Source organism: Leptidea sinapis, chromosome 22 (genome assembly GCF_905404315.1).
Source record: "Leptidea sinapis chromosome 22, ilLepSina1.1, whole genome shotgun sequence".
Taxonomy (NCBI): domain Eukaryota; kingdom Metazoa; phylum Arthropoda; class Insecta; order Lepidoptera; family Pieridae; genus Leptidea; species Leptidea sinapis.
In genome coordinates this window covers 13253117-13280573 of record NC_066286.1, presented here as the reverse complement: position 1 = coordinate 13280573, position 27457 = coordinate 13253117, and the positions used below count along the sequence as shown (strand labels likewise).

The following is a 27457-nucleotide window of genomic DNA, read 5'->3' as shown; positions in this document are numbered from 1 at the left end:
AAAGCGTGTTTTTCGGTTTTTTTAAACTATTAATTTATTATCAAATTAGTGTAATGTCATCGGTACTCGATAAATCTACAAACTTTGAACGAAATCTAGCCGTTTAAAGTGGGTCAAAATCGTGCACAAAGAAGTCGGTTATAAACATACAAACATACAGGTGAAGCTTATAAAAACCGTATAAAAATATCCCATCGGAGGAACTCGGGGTAAATAGTATTTTCATAGCTAGCAACATATTTTTTTAATGGCGTCTGTTTTTTTTTAGAAAATATTTTGCTTTTGTTTTGGAGACATTCTTGTTAGCTAAGCTCTTAGAATAGTAACGCCAGTCGCCAGCCTGACGCAACTAACTGTAATACTTGAAAACGTTTGAAACGCGTACTAAAAACGCTGTCTTGCTCTAAGATAATATCTTCGAGTGGTGCCAAAAGATTTCACTGCTGTACAGCTCAGGTTGTAAGGCCCAAGGGACGGAAGGATTGAATGTTGACCTGTGACATCACCATCCGCGTTCACGCGTCAAATACATATTTGCGGGAATTTTAGATGTGTTTTAAAACTAAACAAATTGCCAATTGGTATTTAGGATTGAAACAAAGACCAGTGTACTTGTACACATGTAGACTTAGTTGTGGTAAATTTCAATTGATTTTCGGAACCCATTAACATTCTTCATTTTACACTGTTTCCACACTGTGGCCATGGACGATTGTTCCATGTTTATTTATGTTGCACACTGTGTCTCCGATAATTTGGAATGCACCTTTATGAATGAGCTATTCTGCTTCAATTCCATGCAATAAAATTTAAATCTCGTTAGCTCGTTGGAGTAAAAGTGTTCTGTGTTAAGAAGTTACCAGTATGAAATACCAACAAAAAAAAGTGATTGTTATTGTTTACATATCTTTAAACTTTTATAGGTTAACAATTTAAATACAGTAATGCACGAATGTGTAATACTTCGATTAAAGAAAAGCAGTAGGATATAGATTAGATTTAAAATATTTCTTTAGCAGGACTCAAAAGCAGTTTCAAACAATGATATCTGAGTTTGCAAAGGAAAAAGTGTTTTGGACGAGGAAAATGAATTTAAATTTAGTAAAATTTATACAGAGTAAACAAAATATATGGAATCCTAGACACCCAAAGTACACTTCTACAGTTGTTAAGGATAAAACTTATGCAGAGTTCGCAACAAAGTACGGTAACAACTTCTCAGGTCAGGCCGTTAAAGAACGATGGACAAACATTCGGTCAACTTTTGCAAACTATTTAAGAAAAGTTAAAACAAATGCACAGTCGGGAAATGAGGTAATAGTATATAAAATAGGTAATTTTAATACTGACTCTTATTCTAAATCTTCTATTGAAAATTAATCTCAAAACCTGCAGTATGGCTCATTTTATTGTGGAGTTCTCTTGAACTAAAGTAGACAGTTATCCATTTAATTAATTGAATAAATAAATATGTCTTAAAATAAATATGAAAGGACTTGAAGACTCAACAAACACCTTGGTGAAAAGGTGTGGGTTCTGACGTTCTGAGTTGTGAGTGAATGTGATAATTAGTGAACTCCACACCACCTTGATGTACAGAACACAGTAATAGGTTTACATTTAAAGGGTTTAACTCAACAGTGGATAGGGTTTGTCAGGTGTTTTATTGTTATTGTATAATTTAAATATTAATTATTGCAAAGCATTAGTGTTTGTATGAACAAACTGATATTTAAGATTTGCTGTTTTAGCAACTAACTATTGATTCAATAATTTTCTTTTGTTAAAAACGATCACCAAAGTAGACATTTGCACAAGTTGTTTATCATTCACTAATCACTACTAATTAACTGAATATTTGAAGGTAAAATTAAATTTGATAGACAAACAAAAAAATATAAGAAAATATTTTTTATTAATTGGGCAATACCATCACATAGTATTAAAACATCTTATATAATATGACATGTGTATAAAATGTTTTTGGATGCTTATTGCACACTTTATATCTTTAACCTGGGATTGGGGTTAAAGTGATTACATACAATTCAGTTAAACAGGCCCATTTTGTATCTATTTTGAGTGTATTTCCGAAACAAAGATTGTATGGTTCTTGTATACTTGATGAGTTGAAGTTAACTGTATTGTATCCATATGAGGCTATATGTAGCTATTTTAATTTTTTAGGAATACAAAGTTAATTGGCATTTATGGGAGCCTTGTCAGTTTTTATTAAAAGTTAATAGAAGTAATATTAGTACTCAGGTCCAAAATGGTGAATGTTCAGAGGTAAGGAAGAAGTCATAAATCATAGTTTTGTACAAATTAATAAATGGGTGGCATGTTTATAAGGGTTCTAAACAAGAGGAGATTATAATATGTGGGGTCCTTTAAAGAAAAGTAAAGTTGAAACTGAATCAAAAGATACAGCTGCAATAACAAACCTGCTAACTGATTTAGAATTTAATAATTAAACCTTTACAAGTTTCACATCACAAGTGAAGGAATAAATTCTGAATATCATAATGCTCACTACTTATCAGGACTTCTTGTAAATATATATTTCATGCTGATTGAGACAAGTTGCATCTGCATTTTACCAAGTTTTCATGGCCAGCATCTTCCAGCTATCTCTCAATCTCTGTCCTTACAAGAAGTTTATTTCAGTGAATGCTGCTGTTTCATGGAGAAGGAAACCCTTTAGCTACTTTTTTAAAATATTAAAAGTTTCTATCTACATAGACATCTGTTATATTTTTTAACCACCCGTTCGAACCTGCACTTCACTGGAGTTTTAATTTAATAATACATTTTTATTAATTTTTGATAAATTGTTTAAGACACTAATTGTGTGTTTTTAAATAATAATATAACTTTAAATACTGAGGCCTTACTTTCTTTTAAGAATTAAATTTTTCAGGGTATTCCTTAAAATATATTGTGGAGATAATAATTACAATGATTGAGTTAGGAGTTTGAAATAATAACAACCTTAGTTTCACAACCTGAGTACAAAATGTATCAGTCTTTATCAATGTGATTGGCAAATCAATGTCAAATCTAATTTAAAATATTAAATTATTCATATGCAGTCATGTATGTGTTAGACATTATTAAAAATGTAATTTTCTTATTATTATAAATAGAGGAGCCCTTGTTCTAAGTGGTTGACATGCAACAATTAGTCTTTTTTTATCACTTCATATAATACTGACAATTTATTTTTTTTAATCCAAAGATTGCATCAGATTTAGAAGCACCAGATATTAGTGATTCAGAGATTATAACAGGCACAGAAGAGACTAGATTGACATGTAGTGGTGTGGCTCACAGCTTGCTCAGAGTGTTCCGGGGGGCACAACATGACCCTTTCGGTCTCGATAATACGGTGCATGGACGAATTGGCAAAGCTGTAACAGAGAAACTGAGCCAAATGAATTCCTTTGAAGCGGCGAAATTGACTCAGATGATCATTGATATACTTGTGATGTACAACATAGATAGTACAATAAATCCGAATAATATTAAAAGTGAGATGTTTTAAACATAAACAAATATATAGAAGACTAGATACAGTTTGTAAGTGAGCTCATCGGGAGTAAGGTTTAATTATAAAAAAATTGATAAAGCAGAGTTGAACAATATTAGTATAAATACTATATAGAAAAATATATTTACTAGACAAGTAACAGTAATGTGTGATACAGCACAGAAACAATGTTTAGCTTTAATAATTATAAAAATACTGAAAGCTAAAAGTATTATTTATTATTATGTTACAAAATAAATCATTGTTGAAACATAATATAAGTGATGCTACACGCGGACTGTCGTGTGACGACGACCGTGTGAATGTAGAAAGTTGATACCGCGCGCCTCGTCCGTGAGTCCGTGACCACCGATGAACGGTACCGCCTGTCGTCGCTGGTCGCGGGCCACTCCGCCCGCGACCGTCGCCGCCATGGGTCGCTCGCTCGCGTCGCTCCGCGGGGCCTCGCGCCCGTTCTCCGCGCCCCTCAGCCGCGCGGCCGCCACGGGCTGCCCCTTCTCGAGACGTCAGAGGTCCCAGGTGGCTCCGAGCGCCGCTCTCACGGATGAAGCTTTCGCGAACGCCAAGCCCTACTCGGAAGTGCCCGGACCGAAACCCATCCCGATTCTGGGAAATACCTGGCGAATGGTCCCGGTTATAGGACAATTCGATATATCTGAATTCGCCAAAGTCACGAGGACTTTCCTGGAAAGATACGGAAAAATTACTCGGCTCGGCGGTTTAATCGGGAGGCCCGATCTCCTGTTCGTTTATGATGCTGATGAAATCGAGAGGATGTACAGGCGGGAAGGTCCCACGCCCTTCAGACCGGCGATGCCGTGCCTCGTCAAGTATAAGTCGGAGGTGCGGAAGGATTTCTTCGGAGAATTACCCGGAGTCGTAGGAGTGTGAGTATTATACATTATTATATCTTGTTTATTTAACACTTACTTTCTTATTTACATTCTTATGTTTTAAATTAAGTATACCTATTAAATGAATATAAAATACATATTTATAGAAGCGAGCTCTATCCTCGCTACTGCGCGGCAACTTTCACCAGCTCTACAAAAAGTTGTTAATGATCGTAACGGGTTCATTTTACATGATTGTTTTAAAATTCATTTGTAGTCATGCAATAAATATTACATATCATTATAACGGAAATAACTTGTGTTCCGGTCTCTATGTTTTATATTTAACTAGCCGTTCCCACCCGCTTCGCTGGGTGAATTTTAAAAGGAATTAATATAAATTATAATCATCTTATTACAAATACAATAAAAAAAAATAAACCATCTAGGATAAATTTCTCATCGAATGGTGGTAGTTTCATTTGGATACGATCAGTGGTTTAGGCTTGAAAGAGCCTCAAACAAAGACCATTTTCATTATATATATATATATTATGAAGATACAGTCAAAATCTGTTATAACGACATCGAAGGGACTACTCATATTGAGTCGTAAAAACCGATAGTTGTAACAACCGGTGACAGGTATTAATAGGAAAGATAATATGTATATTCATGTAGGAAATTAAAGTGCATTTTGTTTACTTCAATACAAACGTATAATATAAAAGAACAATATCATTTTTGTATGCATAAAATCGCTAATTTTAGTTTGTTTGAAACACTTCTGTCGTGCATACACATTTTGTAATTCACGTTGGAATTTAATTAGCGTATCGTCACAATTTACCTGCATGTGGAACTCTTCATTAAAAAGAACAATCTTTCGTAATACACTAACAGCATTTAGACCGTCAATCAAAGTTGGCACTGTAAATTGTTCTTCCGAGTCTTCCTGGTCATTTTCATTTTCCTCTTGAACTTCACGTGCAATATCATCCTCCGTAGCTGGTGCACAAATTGCAATAGACTGATCTACATCAATGAACTCGTCTGTTTCAGTAGTAGATAAAGCAGGTCGTAAATTTTGGGCTAATTGAGCCAAAGAAATATTGTCCTCTTCATCGTCGTCAATCACATCATCTGAGGTTCTTGTTATAAGACTTGTAAGATCTTTAAAACCTGCATGCCCAAAGCAGTTAGCTATAGTTTTTTGTGAAACTTTTTCCCATGCTTCGGATATCATCAAGATGGCATCAAGAACCGTAAAGCTGTTCTGATTATTACTGTCAATGCTTTGTATTAACTTTAACACTTGCAGTCTTCTATAATGAGATTTTAAACATCTTATTACACCTTGGTCCATAGGTTGCAGTACAGATGTAACATTTGGTGATAAGAACACGAGTTTAATACACTTCAGATTAGTAACAGCCGGAGGAGCAGGACAATTATCAACTAAAAGAAGAACTTTCTTATTGTTTGCTTTTAATTCAGCGTCCCAGTTTCGTAACCATTTTTCAAAAATTTCCGATGTCATCCATGACTTCACATTGTTTTCATACGTTACTGGCAGTGAGCGTATGTTTTTAAAGCATCTTGGTTTCTTAGATTTCCCAATAACTAAAAGCTTCCTTTTACAAGATCCTGTCATATTTGCTGCAACCATGATCGTTAGTCTCGTCTTGGACATTTTTCCTCCCGAACAATTCTCTCCTTTGAATTTTAAAGTCCTGTCTGGTGTCATATTGTAAAAAAAGTCCGGTTTCGTCTGCGTTATAAATGTCTTCTGGACTGTAGCCTTCGCATAATGTAGGCCACTTTTGCGTAATCCATTCGTCTACAGCATCTTTATCCACACTGGCAGCTTCACCACTCATTTTCCCGCCGACAATGCCATGTCGAGCCCGGAAACGTTGAATCCAACTAGACGAGCAAACAAAATCTTCACCAAAACGTTGAGCAAAATCGTTTGCTTTTTGTTGAAGAATTGGTCCATTTATTGGCACATTATTTGTCCTTTGATATTTAAACCACTTCAACAAAGCTTCCTCAATCTTCGTATGCCGCGTTGTTCTGGCTCGTTTCATTTTCAAAAAATTCTTGTCGTAAAGGATTTGAATTTTCTCCCTTTCTTTCCAAATGGTTGAAATTGTCGAGTGAGATACACCATATTCTTTTGCCAGGTCTTTGTTTGGAATTCCTTTCTCTAGCTTTGAAATAATATGCGATTTTTCTTCGATACTGATTTGTTTTCTTTTTTGCGACATGTTACAATTTTCACAGTTAACTCAACAATAATGTTTTGGTGCGTCTTGTGTAAAGATAAATAACAAACTGACTTAAGAGATATGACGAAGCGGGCCTTGAGGCTACGGCATGCATGTGCTTTGTTTCTAAGAATTACAAAAGACCCTAAACTTTGTTTACTTTTACGATAATAGCCATTGACTATTATACTGTGCCAGATGTGGATACAGTTACCTATTCAAATTGTTTACAATACAGCTGAGCCGGTCGTTCTACAGATATAATTCTCCGAAAATTTAAACCAAATGTGGTCGCTTAATGCGGTATGTCGTAGTAAACAATGTCGTAAAAACTAATGTTTTAGATAAGGCGGTCATATAACATTCAGCCAGGACCTTTGATTTTGATAAATTTAACCGGTATGTGGTTCTAAACGATGTCGCCATAAACGGTTTTGACTGTATATATACAGTCGTGGTCAACTAATTAGGGACACTCTCTAGTTAAAACAAATTGTGAATTTATTTTTTATTTTCCAACTAGTCTAAACAAGATTCCATATCTCTTACATGTAAGTATAATTAGTCATTTATGTGCCCCATTATACAAACAATAACAACTTCCTAAACATTAAACCTCTTTAAAGTATAGCTGATAGATTATCACAGTGCTATTTATTCAAAAGTTCTGGCTGGTCATTTAATTAGGGACACTGAGATATTTCGATCTATTTTCAAAATCTGAATCTCAATATTTTTTTATTTCTTCTCCTATTGTTTCGTGGTAGTTTTGGCGGCAATCAAGATTATTAATTTTAAATTTTCAAAACTATTTTGAAGAAAAATGTGCAAAAATAAAAGTTGCAATGCAACACTTCGAAAATTCATCATGAAGTTTTTCGAGCGTGGTTGGTCATACCGAAGTATAGCAGAATATTTCAATTGTTCAAAAACTATGGTATGCAACATTTGAGGCGCAACAACACAGCTGTAAATGTGCCCAGCAAAAAAAAAAAGATCGAGATAAACAACTCCGCAAGAAGATAGAATAATAACCAGGTTAGCTAAGAAAGATCCGTCTCTAGGCTCTGTTTTAATTAAACACGAAGTGTTTAGGGCGGACGAAAGAGCCGGTGTATCAGCGAGGACCGTCAGACGACGTCTGGTAGAAGCAGGGTTGTTCGGAAGAGTGGCTCGCAAAGTACCATTGTTGAAGAAGAACATAGAAATGCACGTTTGACGTTTGCACGTAAATATGGACATTGGACCTACGTCCAATGGGATCATGTATTATTCTCTGATGAGACCAAGGTTAATTTGATTTCTTCAGATGGAAGGCAATATGTACGGCGTCCTGTAAAAGCAATAAATGCGCGGAAATGATTCGCGGATTCACAAAAAAGCATGTGTAACGTGGCGGTGGAAACATTAAAATGTGGGGTGCATTTTCTGGACGTGGAGTGGGACCTGTGAGGAAAGTTCATAGTAATTTAGACCAACATCAATACAAGGCAATATTAGAGGAAACTATGCTTCCCTACGCTGAAGTACATCTCCCTATTATATGGACGTTTCAGCATGATAACGACCCGAAACATATTACATACCGCCCGATCAGTCAAGTCGTTTCTTAACAGTCAGTCGGTATCAGTGCTAGATTGGCCAGCAAATAGCCCGGACCTCAACCCAATCGAGCACCTTTGGCACAAAATTAAGAAAAAAGTTTCCACTTATCGTACCACAACTTTAGATAAACTTAATGAAGATTTTTGTGAGGCATGGGCAAACATACCTGTCGAAACAGGTCAGAAACTGATAATGTCTATGCCACATCGGTATCAAGCGGTTATTACTTACAAAGGTTTTGCTACTGGGTACTGGTTTTACACGTAATAAAAGGTGAGTTGTTAAAGAAATAAAAAACTGGAGATTACTAGTTTTGTTTAACTCTATTTTTCATTTTACTTTACTTTCCTTAATTAAATGTCTAGCTACAGAATTATACCTTAAATTGAATATATGGTTAACCTTTGATATTAAACACTTTTTTCTATTTATTTAATCTTTTATTTACAGCCATTTATTGCATAATAATTGGAACAAACTATGCAAATAATAGTTACTGACAAATCAATAGGGTTTTATATTTATAAGTATATAACCGGTTATTTCTCTTCAGTATCTTGAATGTCCCTAATTAGTTGACCACGACTGTATATATGATAAACCTGAGTTATATTCGTACTTCGTATTACAATTAAAATAAAAATAAAAACTACGTTTAAGAAAACCGAATTCAAAAACTGAAAATTATCAAATAACTAAAAATTTAATTTAATTTAATACACCTCTTATGCAAACCTTTTCCTTTAATCTTAATAAAATACAATTATTTATATGTGCTACATATTGATATCTATGTTTTAAGTCAGTGCCAAGTCCTAAACAAAATAAAGCTTATGTTCTTGAATTTGTTGCTAGACATTGGTGATGGAAACATTTTGGAGGAGGGATGTAAAATAAACATTCCCAGTAATCTGGGTCATGTTGTGAGAGATCTGACAAGCTTAACGGACAGAATCTACCCCAATATTGTTCAATCTGGAGTAAATTGCGCTGCATGGCTGAGAGAAAGAGCTATTCGATCTCCAAGAAACGACTCAGCTAGCAGTGTTAATAATTTTTAGTTAATTTAAATAAAACATGAATCTTTAGACACTGTACTGTGGTGGTCGATGATGCTGTGCATTATCCTGTAGAGTTTCTTCACAGTCTTGAGCCACCAGACTTACCACCTCACATCCTATACCTCAAAGTTGGCTCTCCAATTATTTTAATGCGCAATCTAAACTCTCCAAAACTTTGCAATGGAACTTGTTATCGAAGCCACCATTTTTACTGGCGTCTATGCCTAGGATTCCCTTGATACCATCGGATTACCAATTTGAATTGAAACGTCTGCAATTTCCGGTTAAACTATGCTACGCGATGACAATAATTAATAAAGCACAGGGTCAAACTTTGAAACTAGCCGGTATAGATCTCAGAAATGATTGTTTCTTGCGTGGCCAGTTGTATGTGGCGTGCTCTAGACTCAGTCAGAAGAACAAAAAATGTTTACATAGAAGTTTAAAAAAAATAGGGCTGACAGCCCTATTTTTTTTTTAAATGCCATCGGATAACATATTGCAATTTAAACTAATCAAAAGAAATCATGCTACTCGTAAATGTTATTATAATAATATGGCCAGAATCAAACTTTGAAAACAGCCCTTGTACACCTCAGAAATTGTTTCTTTCACGACCAGTTGTACTTACGTGGAGGCTTATAACAATATGTAAATTGAAATTTTGTTTACGGGGAAGAAAAAAAGAACTGTCTGCTCTCGTTATTCCAAAAAATAAATATGTAAATTGCGACCTCCTTAGGTATGAATGAATTATGAAGTGCGGTTTTTACTAGCGTTAGGACTTTTGTTTATAAGTTTGATACCAGCAGGAAAATAATCTCATAGGAAATCATAAATTATGCGCGGACGAAGTCGCGGGCAACTGCTAGTTAGATATATAATAACACAAGATTTAATAATTTTTATTATGTCGTTACAATTATCATAAATTCATTAACAATGAGTGATAATTACCAGACAATTGGTTAGTTGTGTGAAGATACCTTTATATGTCATTAACAACATAGGACAGGTAACAAACGAAGGTTCAACCTTCACCTGAACATCATTATATTAGTGAACTGACTTTATTAAATAAATATTGATAGTACCCGGAGCAGGTATACCAGCTCGAGCAACAAGGATGACTCCGCAATCCGATGTTAGTTAGCCAGCCATATCTGATCTCTGACCTCCCATCTACTCATATATATTGATGATGAAGGCAGTTGGAACAACGCGCTCGGGCATGGTTCGTAGTGGTTCTGGTGCAGCTGGCTACAATCTGTTATGTATTGCTAGAAACTGTCATAACCATAATGTTTACACCGGAAACAATCATAAACTTATAATGCCTACTACTCGGTTAAGTCGAGTTAATCAGTCTTTTAGGGGCGTTGCATATGCTTTTACAACAAAATCCAGAGCTCCTTTGCACCGGATGCCGACTAGATTATGGGTACCACAACGGCGCCTATTTCTGCCGTGAAGCTGTAATGCTTACGATTACTGTGTTTCGGTTTGAAGGGCGTCGTAGCTAGTGAAATTACTGGGCAAATGAGAGTTAACATTCTAAGTCTAAAGGTGACGACCTCAGTTGTAGGTTTATTGAAAAACCCAATAATTCTGAGCGGCACTGCATTGTAATGGGTAGGGCGTATCAATTACCATCAGCTGAACGTCCTGCTTGTCTCGTCCCTTATTGTCATAAAAAATGTTCAAAATAAATGTATTACGAAATACAAAAACAATGTTAAAAAACGTTTTTTGTTGATATCATAATAAAAAATATTTAAATTTGAATACAGTTTATAAAACGCTTATCTTGTCATATCATCACAGACTTGGATAAAAAACACACACACCACTTCACAGACGGATTTTAATAACGTCCTGTAAAAGGTTATTGGGATACATAAAGTAGGAGAGGGAATTAAATATTAGATAGAACTGGGATGAATGAGATACAGACATTCAATATGCACATTATAAGGTGCGCCTCTAAACTCTCTCAAGTAGCGGGCTGCGGGTGACGCCGGGGGGCACAGCTAGCAAGTGTCGTGTTGAAGTGATCGTCGGTCACGTTTACAAATAATAAAACTATTAAAAATTACCTTGAGCGTTGCGAAACGTAAGCTATGGAGCGGTCGCGGTGTCTTAACTTAAAACACCGACAAATGTTACCTCATTGAAACATACTAGCCTCACACTGCGATCTTATAAAAGTTATAAATACGAACGTCTTTTTTAATTAAATTACACTTTTTATATTGTGAGATTATCACTACATATTATAAAACAAGTGTCCTCCGCCGCGTCTGTCTGTTCGCGATAAACTCTAACCCCCTTATTCATAATAGTCTGCTAACTTGAAGCATTGCTAATTATCACTCTGTCTTCTTCTATTGACCTAAGTCAGAATGAGAAAAAACACTACTAAGCGGCTGTTTAAAGTTAGTGGACCATTATGAATAAGGGGGTAAAACTACTGCACCGATTTATTGCATTCATGCTGTTTTAACCAATGGATATCGTGGTTCTCGAGTAAGGCTTTAGTATATACTCTATTCAGATTTGTAAATATATTTCTATATATTAACGATATATGTTGGAGGTGTTGGAAAAAAATAAGCCGTCTGGGAGCTTTCAACTAAGACGCTCTCTAAACCCTTTGAGAAATTAAAAAATAATGTATGGTGGAAATGTGTATTTTATATAGATGTACAGAAAAGTCCGAGATGGCATAAGTCTATCTCTTAACGATAACATACTATATACCGTTTAAAACTTAAAAAATTGACAATTATAAATCGGTAATGTAAAAGCTGTTTACACAAATATGATAGTATCACAAGTATCATTTTATTACTACATAATATTATAAATGTATTTATTTTTTTAACTTTTGCGTCCGTCGTGTACTCGTGTCACATTCATACAAATAGTAAGATACATTTATTAAAAGAACAGGTCACTATAAAGTTCCATAAACCGGTTACTGAAATGCCAAATCCATTCCTGTATCAATGTACTCACCAACGGGACACAAACTCCACCAAGCTGGTGAGTGAGTGAGACGAATGTGGGCAGCGGTGATCACATAACATCGGGCTCGATTGTATTCCTCTTATATGGAAAACTATCAATGGTATGACGCGAAGCAACAATTTTTCTTCTAATAATTCACCAGGACCTAAGTTATAAATAACGGTATAGTACTAAAGTGTTACAAGATGTTGATGTAGTACAAACCATAAAGTATGTCATAACAAAGAACGTGTTGCCATAAAGCTGGTAAGTACAGGAACATCTCGCCACTGTATGAACTATGAGTCACTTATGGATGGTCACGACTGCAGGCAGCACACATCGTAAGGAGCTTGAGATGAATGACGAGAGCCGCACCTAGTGTAAATGTTACTTTATATGATTGACTTTTGTTTCCATGCCTGTGTTGTTGGTGTTTCGTAACACGAGTATCAAGTCACAAGGGTGTTCAATAAGTTGTCTACATTGATGGGTTCAAGTTCACACCCAGCCGCTGACAACTTTAATCAAATGAAGTTACCTCGTCCAGACAATGTCGCCTGTTATGTATTGACTATCGGTAGTCAACATTTGGCAGACTGTCCCGTCGCGGACCACTACTGTGCGCGTGCGCCTATTTTCCATGTTTAGTAATTTTGAGGTTGTTTAACAAAAGTAATAAACAATCTTCAAGAGTGAACATATTATTGGTTTAGTGTTCTCACACGCGTGTCATCGGGGACGAGTGGGCTCGTGATTGGTCGCTTGACAGTTTTTCGTCGTAACTGTGACAATGTGACATAAAAAAATGTACGTTAGGCGTAGCGTAATGCGAAATCTCCCCGATTTTCTCTCAAAGCGTCATTTGTTTCCGAAGCGGTAATAGTATATTTGAAATGACATCAAAAAGAATTCTAAAAGAAACAATTTTGAGAAAATAAATGCCTTTTTAAATGGTACGGCGTACCTTGCGGCTGGCACACGGCTATCTCCTCTCGTGTTAGCCGGACCTAATTGCACCTTGTAACAGCAGGACAATTCTGTTAAATAGCTGCAACGGCTTCGCTTGTCATTTGAGTCGTGTTTGCAGGGCGGGGCTAGTTGATATATTCCACTAATGTTCACTGATACAGCACGAAACTTGCAACAAAACTGCTACAAGTAATGTTATCATACAATCAAAATTAATTTGTACCAATGAATAAATTTATCGAAAGGAGATATTAATAAATATAATTGGTTACTCAACGCCAAAAAAAAGCACTCAAAATATATCTCCACTACTACGGTACTATTCGCTCTCTTTATCTTTAAAATTTTTCAGAACTCCACCTTGACCTTCGTAACAAAGTATTAACGTGGCTCTGCTAATATTAGTATGTGAGTGTTGTGAACCGTGCTAACACATATGACAATGGTGCTAACATGTTACAGAATGTTTATCAGTTCACGCGTAGAACACTATGTTAACAATCGTGACATAACTCCTTCACAAATGCTCTAATACACTCAGTATTCACGAGTGCTGGGTCAGTTTGTAAGCATGCGGCATGTCCTTTGTGTGGTCCCAACCATCGTTGGTATATTGCAGGTAGCGGGCGCGGCGTATCACTCATCATCAGCTCCAAGTCAATTGTAATACATGATAGATAGATGATGACAATTAACGATAACACCAAAGTGAGTTGAAATTTTTAAGTAGAACAAGTTCGTGTTAAATAGACGTCACTGGTAGGAAGGGTCGACGGTCCCTGCACGAGGGCCGGCGGTACTCACTCGGATACAGTCCACCGTCACAAGAATATAGCTGTCTGGAGGTTGTTAGAAGAGACTTCATTGATCTTGATGGTAATTGGTGTATAGTTTATTGTTCCTTACTTACCGCCCATCTCTCACTGCCCCTGCCCCTTACAAACGCCCATAACATTAAGATAATATAGTACCTAGCTAATTATTATTTTTGTCTTTTAGGTCGACTTCTAGCACGTTTCACTGCAAGTACCTACTCATTTATTCGCTACTGACGTTCTTTTCTTAATTAAATATCGTAGAACTCGGCAGACTACGTAGCAGGCAACAAATAAATAAATAACGCGTTAGAGTAATCACGTAGAATTATATAGAGCTGCTCGCTTTCGCTTTGCTCTACATAGCATCGAGGTCAAGAATCTTAAGACGACTGTTATATATATGACGTGTAGCGGTGTAGAGTTAGTGTAACATTATTTTATGGAGCGAGGAATATGTGTTGTTTATGAAACCGTAACGCTCGTATTCACCAACAAGCCCTTAGCGGCCACTTACACTTAGTGTTGGTGAAAACGAAATACAAAATTAAATTGTACTACTTACAACAGAAAAATATCTTGAATATAACAATCGTGCAAAACCAATTATTAACACGTTTGTCTAACTGGTTTTTTTTTGGTTCAAAGTAACCGGGGACGACCAAATTTGACGGAAAATTCATTGGAACTTAGGAACTTAACGTAACGTAACGTAACAGCAACTTAAAATTTGCGAAATTGTGGTGATTGTTGTGCAAAAGCCACGATATATAGAATAGAATGGAAACACACCGGACGACGTTGAGCTTTAATGATGAGTGGCGACAGACTCATGTCTGACAGTCATTTGTATCAAGACCGTGAGTAAATGATGCAACTAACACTGAAACGTTTCAACTTATTAAATATGTGGAAATATAAAAATGTTATTGAGTAGAGTGGAAGAACCATTTAACACACAATGTCAAAATAAGTAGTCCATAGCGATCCCTTTGAATACGATGTAGTTATAACAACATGTTTGTTAACAATCCTTGAGTTAAATACATTCAAAACAAGTTGTGAGAGCGACTCTCGACGCAGCTCAGCCGAACCTTCCAACCGGTTCTTCGGTGTTTACCATACATTACCTTCTTGAGAAATTCTCTAGAGACCTAGTTGTGTTTAATACTACTTCGCTGAGAATTTTAGACGTAAATGTGATTTTCGAATAAAAATATTTTCTTTTTAATAATTATTAAATCAAAATTTGGGTATGTAAAGATAGATGACGATAATAATACAAGCCATATTTACTTATTTAACTTAGCAATACAAATATAGCTATTATGGGGACAAGTTTAAATACACTAATGTGTGACTAATGTGTTGGCAAACATCCTTTATGACCGTATTAAGTTACAACGATCATAATTAATGAATTAACATATATAACTTATGTTTAACATTATATTAGTAACTAGCGGACCCGGCAAACGTTGTTTTGTTAAATCAACGTAAATTGTATACAACCTTCCCCGAAACACGATAAGCTTATGGTATAATTATTATTTCAATCGGTTCACAGTTTTCGCAGTACAACCGAACAAAAAACCTGGCTCTCTTTCTTAATTTATATAAATACAGTGTTCTGATGTTTGTGTCCAGTAAACTCCTAAACTAATGAACGGATTTTGATGAGGAATACTTCATGGAGTGTAGTTTATTCCAACTTGAGAGATAGGATACATTTTATTTTGATTTGGGACCCATAATTATTTTTATATCCAATATTTGTTTTGTATGAACATATTTTCTATGAGAGAATTTATTGACGTACGGTTTGACAGTTCTGCTGTGAAACATTTTCATTATAACAACAGGGAGCTTATTTTACGAAATAATTCTTAATGTTATGAAATACTAGCTGACCCGACAGACGTTGTTCTGTCAATAAACGGTTCGGGAGATATGGTAAATGCGTGGGTAGGATCGTGACACGACAAACTATATATGTAAACCTTCCTTGAGCTTCAACGAATCTATTACAAAAGATTTCATTGACATCCGTCGAATAGTTTAGGAGTTATTAGGGAACATACATTCCCTTTTATTTATTATTGTTGATAAATATTATTATTATTGATAAATTCATAATAAAACAACACAACAACGTCTGTCGGTCAGCTTGTATAATATATATATATTTATATAATTATATGCAAAGTGTATAATATGATAAATGTAATGTAAATTTATGCATTTTGGTTTTGAGTTTGGAAAAAAATATTTATTACTGTTAACATCTGTTCATTCAACATTGAATATCTGTGGAAAGTGCCATTACTTACCAATAATAATTTCAGTACAAATTCAATGAAGTGTAAGTGAATCATTATAATATGTGAGATAGTGTGACGAGTGACGACCGTGAGTGGTGACCACTGTGACACACCGTGTAACACATTCACATTCCGCAGGCGATGTTGACGGCATGTTGTTGGAAATGAAGGAATATTAATGAATGGGGCTTTACGTGCTAAGGAAATAACAAGTTGTGTTCTATGAATATATAGTGGTTGTTATAAACTATGTTCGATACAATAATAACGCTTGTAGTGACAAGCCAGTGGGCTGTGTACCCTGTAGGTATCAACCGGTGCCACTATACTTACTAGCGCAGCGACGCTCATCTCCTTACTACATACTGATTAAATAATGTTTAAATAGTAAATGTGTGAGTGTTCGTCAGCGTCACCTTCTTCAATGTATCTCAGTATGGAAGTAGGTCCGTACGGTAGTTGTATTGTCCGTTAGTAAGACGATTTACACAACATTGTAGTGTTTGTTATAAGACATGTTGTACACTGCTCTATATTTGTATAATATCCAATAAGACTTCGCTCTGTTACCACATGTAAGAGCACACGCGGCTCACACTCAGATCTACGGCTGAAATACAAAGAGAGAGTTATATTGTGTGGTGTATGGGAACACGATCTCACGGAAAACTATAAGTACATGTGACATTATGAATTAGATGAATATTAACATAGCGAGCTGCTATCTGTCGAGACCTCTGATTCTCTCGACTTTCATTTATTGCCGTTCTATTATCTTGTGTTGTCCTAAACTGTACTCAAAGTAGACTCGCTGTAAGTACATGAACATCGAATAAATAACTGTGCTCGTAAATACAAATTCATTTTTTTTAAATACGATATAAAATCACTTATTGAAGTCAAAAACTACTAGCCATTATAAAAGGTATGCCTCAGACCTGAGAAGGACGAACGCAACAAACTCGTAAATTAAAAATATAACTCAATTTTAAGATATATGATGATCGAAATAAATAATTATTTCGAGAGAGATTTAGAGCTTTAATTTTTATTTGTGCTTTTTATGAGCGATGCAGTATTCGTATTAAAAATTGAAATACATTTTCCAATAATTAAGAAATCTTAAAATTTACGAATATATTTTAAATTTTAATATATTGTTATTTGGTGAGAGCTCGTACAATAATGAATGTATCGTCTGCCTGCCAGCTGACCGCCGTGTGCTATTCTTCCAGACACGGTGAACAATGGCGAACCTTCCGCTCGAAGGTCCAGCGACCCATCCTGCAGCCGCAGACCGTCAAGAAGTACGTGGCGCCCATAGAAACGGTCACGGTGGACTTCATCCGGTACATGGAGGACGTCAGGGATGAGAAGGGGGATCTGCCGATGGATTTTGATAATGATATACACAAGTGGTCACTTGAATGTAAGTCTGAAACATTAATACTCGAGCTCCATCGTGTGACCATGTGTTTACCATGATATATGATGATGAGATGACGAAACGTTCGCTTAAAATTGTTTTCGTATCATTAACTGTTAGTAATCGTTTTTTGTATTAAATATGATTTAAAAAAAATCAAATATCTTTACGATAAATTAAGGTCTTATACACTATATTTTCATCTATTTAAGATTCAAATGACAATCAAAACAAAAGAGTGTAAAAAATATTTGCAATAAATTAATTTGCAACCAATTCAACAACTTTGAAATTAATAACAATCAAAAATTAGATATTAATAATAACGAATAATGTAATAGTAATGCCAAAGAATATATAATAGTACAAGTATGCTAATGAGAAATTTATTGGAAATTGTAAGTAATACTAAACTGAGAAGGTTGTATAGATATTTATTTTATTTTATTTTAATTACCCTTTTTTATAATATATTTGAAGTCGGAAAATAAACGAACGACACCGAACAAAGCTAACGAACGAAAGACAAAGAGGGCGACTGTAGTTCGGCTCACAGCACGCGTCTTGTTCACCTGACAAGGGTTTCTCTCCCACCATCACTCGTCGCCCGCCCGCCTTTGTGCGAAGGAGCGACATATTTATCCATTGCTTTTACTTTTATTATTTTTTCATTTATTATGTTCTTTCCCATCATTATAAATGTGTGTGTGTTCGATTGCACAGTTCTTATTTATATGTCTTTTATATATTATTGAAGGCCTTGAAAAAAAGTCGTACATCGTCTAGCCATTCATTTTGTTTCATTCTTTATAATATTTTTTTCACATTTTGTGGATTCGTGATGGTTTCTTCATTAGGTGTCCTCTATTGTTCTTTTTTTAATTAGCAAGTATATTTTAAGGACATATCTAAAAGTACAGGCGGCTGTTGTTTTATGTTAGAGCTGTATATAACATAGTTTATAGCAGGTATAATATTACTGTTCGAACTAAAAAAGTAATTGTGATCTTTTCAGGCATAGGTCGCGTAGCGTTGGACGTAAGACTGGGATGTCTGAGCCGGGGTCTGGGCAAGGAGTCGGAGCCACAGAGGATCATCGACGCGGCCAAGTACGCCCTGCGGAACGTGGCGGTGTTGGAGTTGAAGGCGCCCTACTGGCGGTACTTCCCCACGCCGCTGTGGACCAGATACGTCAACAATATGAACTTCTTCGTGGAGTGAGTGGCCGCTGTAAGCTGTGGCTTCACTGGCACGCGGGCTACTCGATATAATGTTAATAACTCAATGATGTACTCGTAGGCTTTGTTCGCGCTACATCGACGAGGCGTTCGAGCGACTGAAGACCAAGAAGGTGACGTCGGAGAACGAGCTGTCTCTGCTGGAGCGTGTGTTGAGGAGCGAGGGAGACAAGAAGATCGCCACCATCATGGCGCTGGACCTCATCTTGGTGGGGATCGACACGGTAACGAGATTTACAATGTTCTCATTTAACGTAGTTTTATTATGCACCATGAACAAGTCATTCAGTGAGTATTTAACTGAGGCAGACTCCAGAGATGACTATTATAATAAGAAGTCATTCACTGGACTGTAACTTTAACACTTTGTAACGCACGCAGGCAGCAACTCAACAACAGGTTGCAATTTAAACTTAGATAGTATTATTATAATTTGACTTTATTTGTTTATTTTAATTTACAAATAATAAAATATATTTTAATTTTAATGCTTCTAATATTTAATAGTCCTTACTTTAATACCTTCAGTAGCCATCTCAGTCACCTTCTGTTTTGAATTTTTTATATCGCCATTTTTTATTTTTTACACACAAAAATTCTTTGAAGTTAATTTCTAGGCTTCGGTATTGTTTGAAGAAAACACAGAAAGTATAAGAATTAACTTTATTTGTTATCAACCCGCAGCCCGCACAATATATGACGCCAGGGCAGGTCACATACGGCGCCGCTCGTGACCCGCATATAATAATTGAATCACCGCCGCCAGTCACGACACACCCCATCCCAATATTGTAATTACATACTAACCTGGACAATAATATGTGAAATGGCCAGAAATTATCGAATTTTATAACATAATAAACGCGTTCGAAGTTCGAATTAAAAAAAATATTTGAAATTTTTAATTTAACAATATTTGCGGCCAGAGATCAGACAGAACAAATATATTGACAATTTAGGTGTTCTAGTATAAGGATCTACAATAAATATATATTTATTGTTATTGTACGTACGTCATAGAGATACACTTGTTATGATATCTATACCGTGTTTAGATATCAATGGCGGTGTGCTCCATCCTGTACCAGGCGGCCACACGGCCCGAGCACCAGGAGCAGGTGGCGGCCGAGATACGGCGAGTGGTACCGGACCCGGACCAGCCGCTCACGTACGCCGACCTGGACCAGCTACATTACACTAAAGCCTTCGTGAGGGAAGTATTCAGGTGAGAGGGCAACGTGAATTGAAAATAAAAAACTAACTAAATATATTAAATTATTAATTTATACGAACCTATGAAAATAGTGCCAAATTAAAAAAACAATAGTGAAGTAAGTGGTAGAATTGTTCATCCATCTTGCCGGCTGATGGTTCCCCGTGACTTCTTCAATGTTAAGTTTTTATCGCACTCCCACGGGATCTTTTCAGATTTGTGATAACCGATGTTCAACTCTTCGTGCCCTCCTTTCATGTACCCCTCAGAAAGCATAATATACGTTGTCATTTGTCAGAGATACAAATTTCATGATGACCAATTTAGTAGTTACGGCATGTTTATTTGTTATGCGTAACAAACAAACAAATAGTTTATGTCATATTTGCATTAATAATAGGTATTAAACAATTTGTTATTATAAATTTAAATTCAACTTAACTAAACTTTTAATTTTAAATCACTTAATATCCTTCACTTAATTAAATTATTAATAATAACGACAACAATTACCACTCGAACGGTTGGCTCAGTTGGAAGAGCGCACGGACGGAACCCGTGAGGTCGAGGGTACGAGGTAATAGAGCCATCATTAATACAGTATGTTTACTGTATTGTACGTACAGTAGTACGTGAGGCTGGCCCTGCATCTTACTGACCACTTATATATTATCTACAGATAATCTTCACATACCTGTTTAGTACTATATTTAAAATAAAACGAAACATATTACTAACTATTGTAGATATATGTGCAAACTATTAGGTCTGTGAATTACAATTCTTTTCTTTTAGGTATTTTTTGTGCCATTGATATATAAATAAGTAAAACATAGATAATAAATTGCAGAATGTATTCCACCGTCATCGGTAACGGAAGAACCCTGCAAGAAGATGACGTCATCTGCGGGTATCACATACCGAAAGGAGTAAGTTTGATAAATATATAGATATAGGTACATTATATATACTTATTTATGTGATGAAATATAACAATTATACGTATACATACGTACATATCTATATTGATAGATTGGGAAAAAATTTCTTAGCATTTTATATGAAAGCTCGAGATTTTTCTTTTCAACATTTATTTGGGTACATTTAATTACGTTACGTTATAAATGTCTTTAGTCAGCTGGTACCGTGTGGTAACTTGAACCCGGTGCTGTAACATTTGACGAGGTCCGATGTATGATCGGTACAAGTAGGTCTGGCCTCTCTTGATGTTAACTAAACAAGTCTAAGATGTAAGTTCAAATATATCATTTATTGTTATAATATTAATATAATTATAAGCAAACAGGATGTTGAACCTTTGTTCATTATCTAAAATAAATCACACACACAGCGGGGAACGTTCGTTATAAACATTGAAGCTCAACGAGTACAAACCAGAATACTTCCAATTATAGGTGCAAGTGGTGTTCCCCACCATAGTGACGGGCAACATGGAGCAGTTCGTGTCGGACCCTGACGTGTTCAAGCCTGAGCGCTGGCTCCAGGACTGCGGGCGCCTGCACTCGTTCGCGTCACTGCCGTATGGGTTCGGGGCCCGCATCTGTCTGGGCAGAAGGTTCGCCGACCTCGAGATACAAGTGCTGCTGGCCAAGGTACCTGCTGATGACACACTCCCCTGCACCTCCGGAGAAACGACAGGAGCGTTGCCGGCATTTTAGGAACTTGAACGCCCTTCGTTTGTGCCTAGAAACAGCGTGCAAAAAAGCATATTCCATCCATCCATCTTGGATTCCTTAAATTATTTTAGACTTGTTCCTTAAATTATGTTTGTGTAATTATACTGTCGTGTGTGTGTTGTGTCCTGTGTTGGGTATTTTTATGGACAACTACAATAGCGCATTAGGTTCACCCTGTAAATTATTTTTTTAAGGAAAAGGAGGACAAACGAGCGTACGGGTCACCTGGTGTTAAGTGATCACCGCCGCCCACAATCTCTTGCAACACCAGAGGAATTAAAGGAGCGTTGCCGGCCTTTAAAGAAGGAGTACGCGCTTTTTTTCAAGGTACCCATGTGGTATCGTCCCGGAAACACCACAGAAGGAAGCTCATTCCACTTTGTAGTACGTGGAAGAAACATGCAGATGGTGGGGATGATATCCTAACTTGTGGCGTATCGTGCGAAGGTGGAATTCGGCGGCAGGAATCAGGTTAAACAGCTCTTCGGAACACTCCCCGTGATAAATGCGGTAGAAGACACACAATGAAGCGACATCTCTACGCAACGCCAAGTGATCCAGCCGTTCATAGAGCACTGGGTCCCCGACAATTCGAGCTGCTCTACGTTGCACGCGTCAAATGGGTCGAGCTGATACTGGGGTGCGCCAGACCAGAGATGACAGCAATAATCCATGTGTGGCCGGACCTGCGCTTTGTATATAGCGCTAGAATGTGGGCCGGCTTGAAGTATTGCCGCTTTATTTATGACGCCCAGCTTCTTCGAAGCCAATTTGGCTTTGCCCTCCAGATGGCCACGAAATTGGCAATCGCTCGAGATTTCGAGGCCCAGTATTCCGATACTAGGCGAGGCTTTAAGGGAAGTGTTGTCGAAGAGCAGTGATACGACAAATGGGGTTTTTTAGTGGTAAACAAACTTGAGTCTTCTGGGGGTTAAATTAGACAAGGTTCAATTGACCCCATTCCGCGACCTTTTCAAGAGAGGACTCGGTAACGTGTGTCTTCACGTTTCTCCCCGCACTGGTCAACGATTTCCCGAGAGAGACCTGCATGGCCCGTGAATACGGCCATTGCTGTCGACTGCATAGCAATGTATGTTGGAAGTGTTCAACATATCATTGATATGCAGAAGAAACAGCATGAGATAGCACACAGCCTTGGGGCACTCCAGCGTTCACGGGTTTCGGGTTCGAGCAACAACCGTCGACAACGACCTTTATGCTGCGCCCAGTGAGGAAACTGGAGGTCCACTTGCATAAGCTCTCGGGAAGCCCAAACGATGGAAGTTTTAAGAGGAGCGCCTTGTGCCATACACGATCAAAGACTCCAGACTAACTGCCAGGCCTTCCCCCTTGCTTTCAATAGCCGCCGCCCATCTATGTGTTAGGTATACCAGAAGATCACCTGCCGACCGACCATGGCGAAAGCCGTACTGTCGGTCGGTGATCAACTGGTGACACTCTAAGTATACCAAGAGCTGGTGGCTAATTATGCTCTCCATGATTTTGGAAAGCAGGGAGGTAATAGCAATAGGCCTGTAGTTTGCCGGACCGAACTGTCTCCTTTTTTTGGATCGGATGGACAAGGGCTGACTTCCATGAGTCAGGGACTACGCCTTTGGAATAAGAGTGCCGGAATAAACGCGTTAGCACCGGCGCCAACTCAGGGGCACACGTTCTAAGCAAGTTTGGAGAAATGCCATCCGGCCCGCTCGACTTCCTGACGTCCAACGAAAACAGAGCTCGCCTAACAGTTTTCTGTCTGAACTGTAGGTACTTCAGGCATAGAGCTCTGACACCGCGGGATGGTTGGCGGTGTTTTTCCGTTGTCGTCAAGAGTAGAGTTGGAGGCGAAAAGAGCGCACAGGAGATCGGCATTTCTTTTGCCGTATGGGCCAGGGTGTCATTGCTCATGTGCAACGGCGGCATGGACGGCTGGTTGAAGTTACCAGCTTTTGACAACGACACGAACTTTTGTGTTCCAGTCGGGGAACTGGAAAGCTGCTCGCCGATTTGGACGACGTGCTTTGACTTCACACGGGCGATTTGCCGCTTAAAAAATCTGGAGGCACGGTTATATTTCCTCTTTAGAACTTTGCAGTTCGGATCCTTTGAGCCCATAGCTGCAACCCAAGTTCGATACGCCTATTTTGCAGTCAGATGCTGCTTTAGCTGACACATCGAACCAGGGCTGTGATCTGTGCCACCGATCGGTACTACAGAGCTTGCTATAAAAATATCTATGACCTGCAGTATCACATCGGCTACTGCGGCGATACGGCGCAGGCACTAGGATCATCCGAAGGGAAACAAACCTTGCCCCAAGGGTAGGATGCAAAGGAATGCATCCTATCCCAATATGCTGACTTGTAGTGCCAAACGCGGCGGGTCGCTTGTGGTCTGCGATGTTGCAGTTGGCGTCCGATAGGCACTACACTCCTGACCAGGCAATGGTCGGACGTTCCGAGAGGGGCGTCGACAGAGATCTGGTAACTATCGGGATGTGAAGTCAGCAGAAGATCCAACAAGGACGGCATGTGGCTATCCACATCCGGGAGCCGCGTTGGCGACTCAACCAATTGGGACAGACCATACGCCATTGCGAAACTATGCACAGTTCTCCCTGCGTAGTCTGTGGTACGTGATCCAAGCCATTCGGCGTTGTGCCCGTTGAAATCACCCAAGACTACTATTTCAGCGGAGGGGATCTTTGCAAACACGTCGTCAATTGCCGCTTGAACGCAGCCCATGAGATGATCGGTTTCTGCGCTACCACTATGGAACCTGTAGACACACGCATAGATGTGGACGCGGTCCTTTAAATCTACGCGGAGCCAGAGAGTTGACAGGTCCTTACCCTCAAAATTGCCGAGACGGCGACAGCAGGTATCCTCCCTAACGTACACACATACGCCGGCATGAGGCAAAAAATTATGCTCAAGTTGGCCTCTGGTCCTCGACACTAACCTATGCGAAACATAGGCCGCTACTTCACGCCGTGTTCTGTGCGATTGAGATAATAACCCGGACGAGTCTGGCTCGATTGTGCTGACGTCATAAGACCGCAGCGTGACTCTCCCACATTTAAAAAGCCAGAATCGCCTCTTACGACACATTTGGGCCTGGGACTCCCCTATTCTTTTTACGCCCCGGGGAAGCATAAAACAGGGCACACATAATTGTAAATTATTAATTATTATGTTTGGTATCAATGTCCAGCTGCTGCGACGATACCGGCTGGAGTACCACTACGAGCCGCTCCAGTATGCCGTCACGTTCATGTACGCGCCCGATGGCCCGCTCCGACTGCGCATGGTGCCGCGGTAGGCGCTCCACAAACTTACCATCTTTTGCAAACTATATCAAATACATGATGTGAAGCACATTTCGAACAAGCCGCCACCTTGGTAAAATTTTTACCATAATTTATTAATTAGCCTAATCCTTATTTGTTTATTGATGTGGGGTCTTGCAAATGGCGCGTATATACTTGTTAATTATGAGGTAAACACTCTCTTAAATAACCCGACCGTGAAAGTAGTGAGAAAATATTCTGAACCCGTTTATTCATCAAAACCTATAATCAATTTAAATCAAGAACCAGACAAAAAGTTTCAGTTGTATTTTGTTTTCGGTTTCCAATTCTTCAAGTGGTGAATGTACCCAGAGACAATTATTGTTATCAAGTAACAAAAGTGAGCAGGCAGCAGGCAGCGTGTCACAATGGGACTCTCTTACTTGAAAGCTCTCATATTCTCGATATTATCAAATTTATTGAGTATCTAAGATTCCTACAATTTGTGTTGTTTTTACAAGAAGAGTTTTATCTTCCGAATGTCATCAGTCTCATGTTTTTAAAATTAAAACTAATTTTTAAAATGGAATAATTTTTAAATCCATGAATATTGTATTAAGTTATAAAACAAACATGATCAAGACACCTCATTGAATGTTTATTTTCTTTATTAATGAAGGCGAAAATACGAATTGTTATTAAAATAATAACATAACATTAAAATACATGTATGAAGCATTGTTAATTGTTTAAATTAATATTTTTTATAATATAGTTCGCCTTTTAATTAGATTATTTTATTTCATCTGTTGTCCTATTTTGTAAATACAGTACTTATATTTGTATAGAAACATGCGTTTTATTATATTGCCCACCTACCTGATATTTCTAACTTTGTTATGATAAAGAAAAATATGGCATCCGATGACTCGATCTGGTCGGTCGGAACTGGAGATCACTAACCAGAACACTCTTCATTTAGGCTTCACTCACACATTTGTCACATCGGATTGAGGAGGCAATATCGACAAAAATACATAATTTGGGATCGTCTTTGGCACACAACATCAACACACAGTTGGCGACACTTCAGAATCTAATACAACAGATACCAGAACTTATCAAAACCGTCGAGTTTATGTCTAGTAAATTCGACGAGATGGAAGGCGAAATTAAGTGTCTAAAATCGGAGGTGTCAACCCTTCTCGGGGATAATACTAAACTTCAGAATAGCGTGTGTGATTTAAACAATAAAATGTCGGAAATAGAACAGAGGGCACGCGAATCCAACTTAGACCTTCAATGTGTTCCAGAGTTCCCTAGGGAAAATCTTATTACTACGGTTATACAACTGGGTAAAACCATTTCTTATCCAATCGCTGAAAGTGATATTATCTCATGCACCCGGATAGCTAAGGTCAACACAAATAGCAGCAGGCCGCGGTCTGTTATCCTCAAGCTCACATCGCCGCGAAAACGAGATGATTTCTTGGTGCATGTTTAAAATTCAACAAATCGAACCCATTGGACAAACTGAACAGTTCTCACCTCGGCATAGCGGCCGATAAAACCCCTATCTACGTGTCTGAACACCTCTCACCAGCGAACCGTACTCTCCATGCTTTGGCTCGCACTTATAAAAAGGATCAAGGTTACAAATACCTTTGGGTGCGTCACGGTCGCATTATGATGAGAAAGGATGATTCGTCGCCTGCTATATGGATTAAAAATAGTGATTTTCTTAGTAAAATTAAGATCTAATTTTATTCGTATATTTTTTTTGTGGTTTAATGATTATCTGTAAATGCATAAAAGGCTCTGTTAGCAAATTTAGTGAATACTACCAAAACGCTAGAAGTATACGGGTAAATTACAAAGTTTTTACTTGAATACCATGGAGCGCGAGTACGATATTATAGTTATCACTGAAACTTGGCTAAACAGTAGTGTGCTAGATGCTGAAATAATAAATGACAACTATAATATTTTTCGGAGGGATAGATGCAGCACTAGTAGTTCGAAGGATGAAGGTGGGGGGATTTTAATCGCTGTTTCAAAGAAATATAGCTCTTCTCGTAACACATGTTGGGAAAGTGATAACGAGGACCTCTGGGTCACGGTTACAGGTTATACAGGAAAATCCTCTCAAATATTA

The 27457-nt window shown here is 37.7% G+C and overlaps 3 protein-coding genes across 3 annotated transcripts; 2 read left to right on the top strand and 1 right to left on the bottom strand.

Moving 5' to 3' along the window:
* The first annotated feature begins 846 nt into the window (after positions 1-846).
* On the top strand, positions 847-3758 carry LOC126970880 (uncharacterized). Its single transcript, XM_050817029.1, has 3 exons — positions 847-1314; positions 2188-2289; positions 3239-3758. The coding sequence occupies exons 1-3, from the start codon at positions 1042-1044 to the stop codon at positions 3542-3544; spliced, it is 681 nt and encodes a 226-aa protein (XP_050672986.1). The 5' UTR covers positions 847-1041; the 3' UTR covers positions 3545-3758.
* LOC126970821 (probable cytochrome P450 301a1, mitochondrial) lies at positions 3749-26153 on the top strand. The gene is made up of 8 exons (XM_050816952.1): positions 3749-4437; positions 17672-17865; positions 18878-19079; positions 19162-19324; positions 20156-20325; positions 21164-21242; positions 21729-21926; positions 25227-26153. The coding sequence occupies exons 1-8, from the start codon at positions 3902-3904 to the stop codon at positions 25332-25334; spliced, it is 1650 nt and encodes a 549-aa protein (XP_050672909.1). The 5' UTR covers positions 3749-3901; the 3' UTR covers positions 25335-26153.
* On the bottom strand, positions 4939-6922 carry LOC126970852 (tigger transposable element-derived protein 4-like). Its single transcript, XM_050817001.1, has one exon. The coding sequence runs from the start codon at positions 6128-6130 to the stop codon at positions 5090-5092; it is 1041 nt and encodes a 346-aa protein (XP_050672958.1). The 5' UTR covers positions 6131-6922; the 3' UTR covers positions 4939-5089.
* Positions 26154-27457: the final 1304 nt, after the last annotated feature.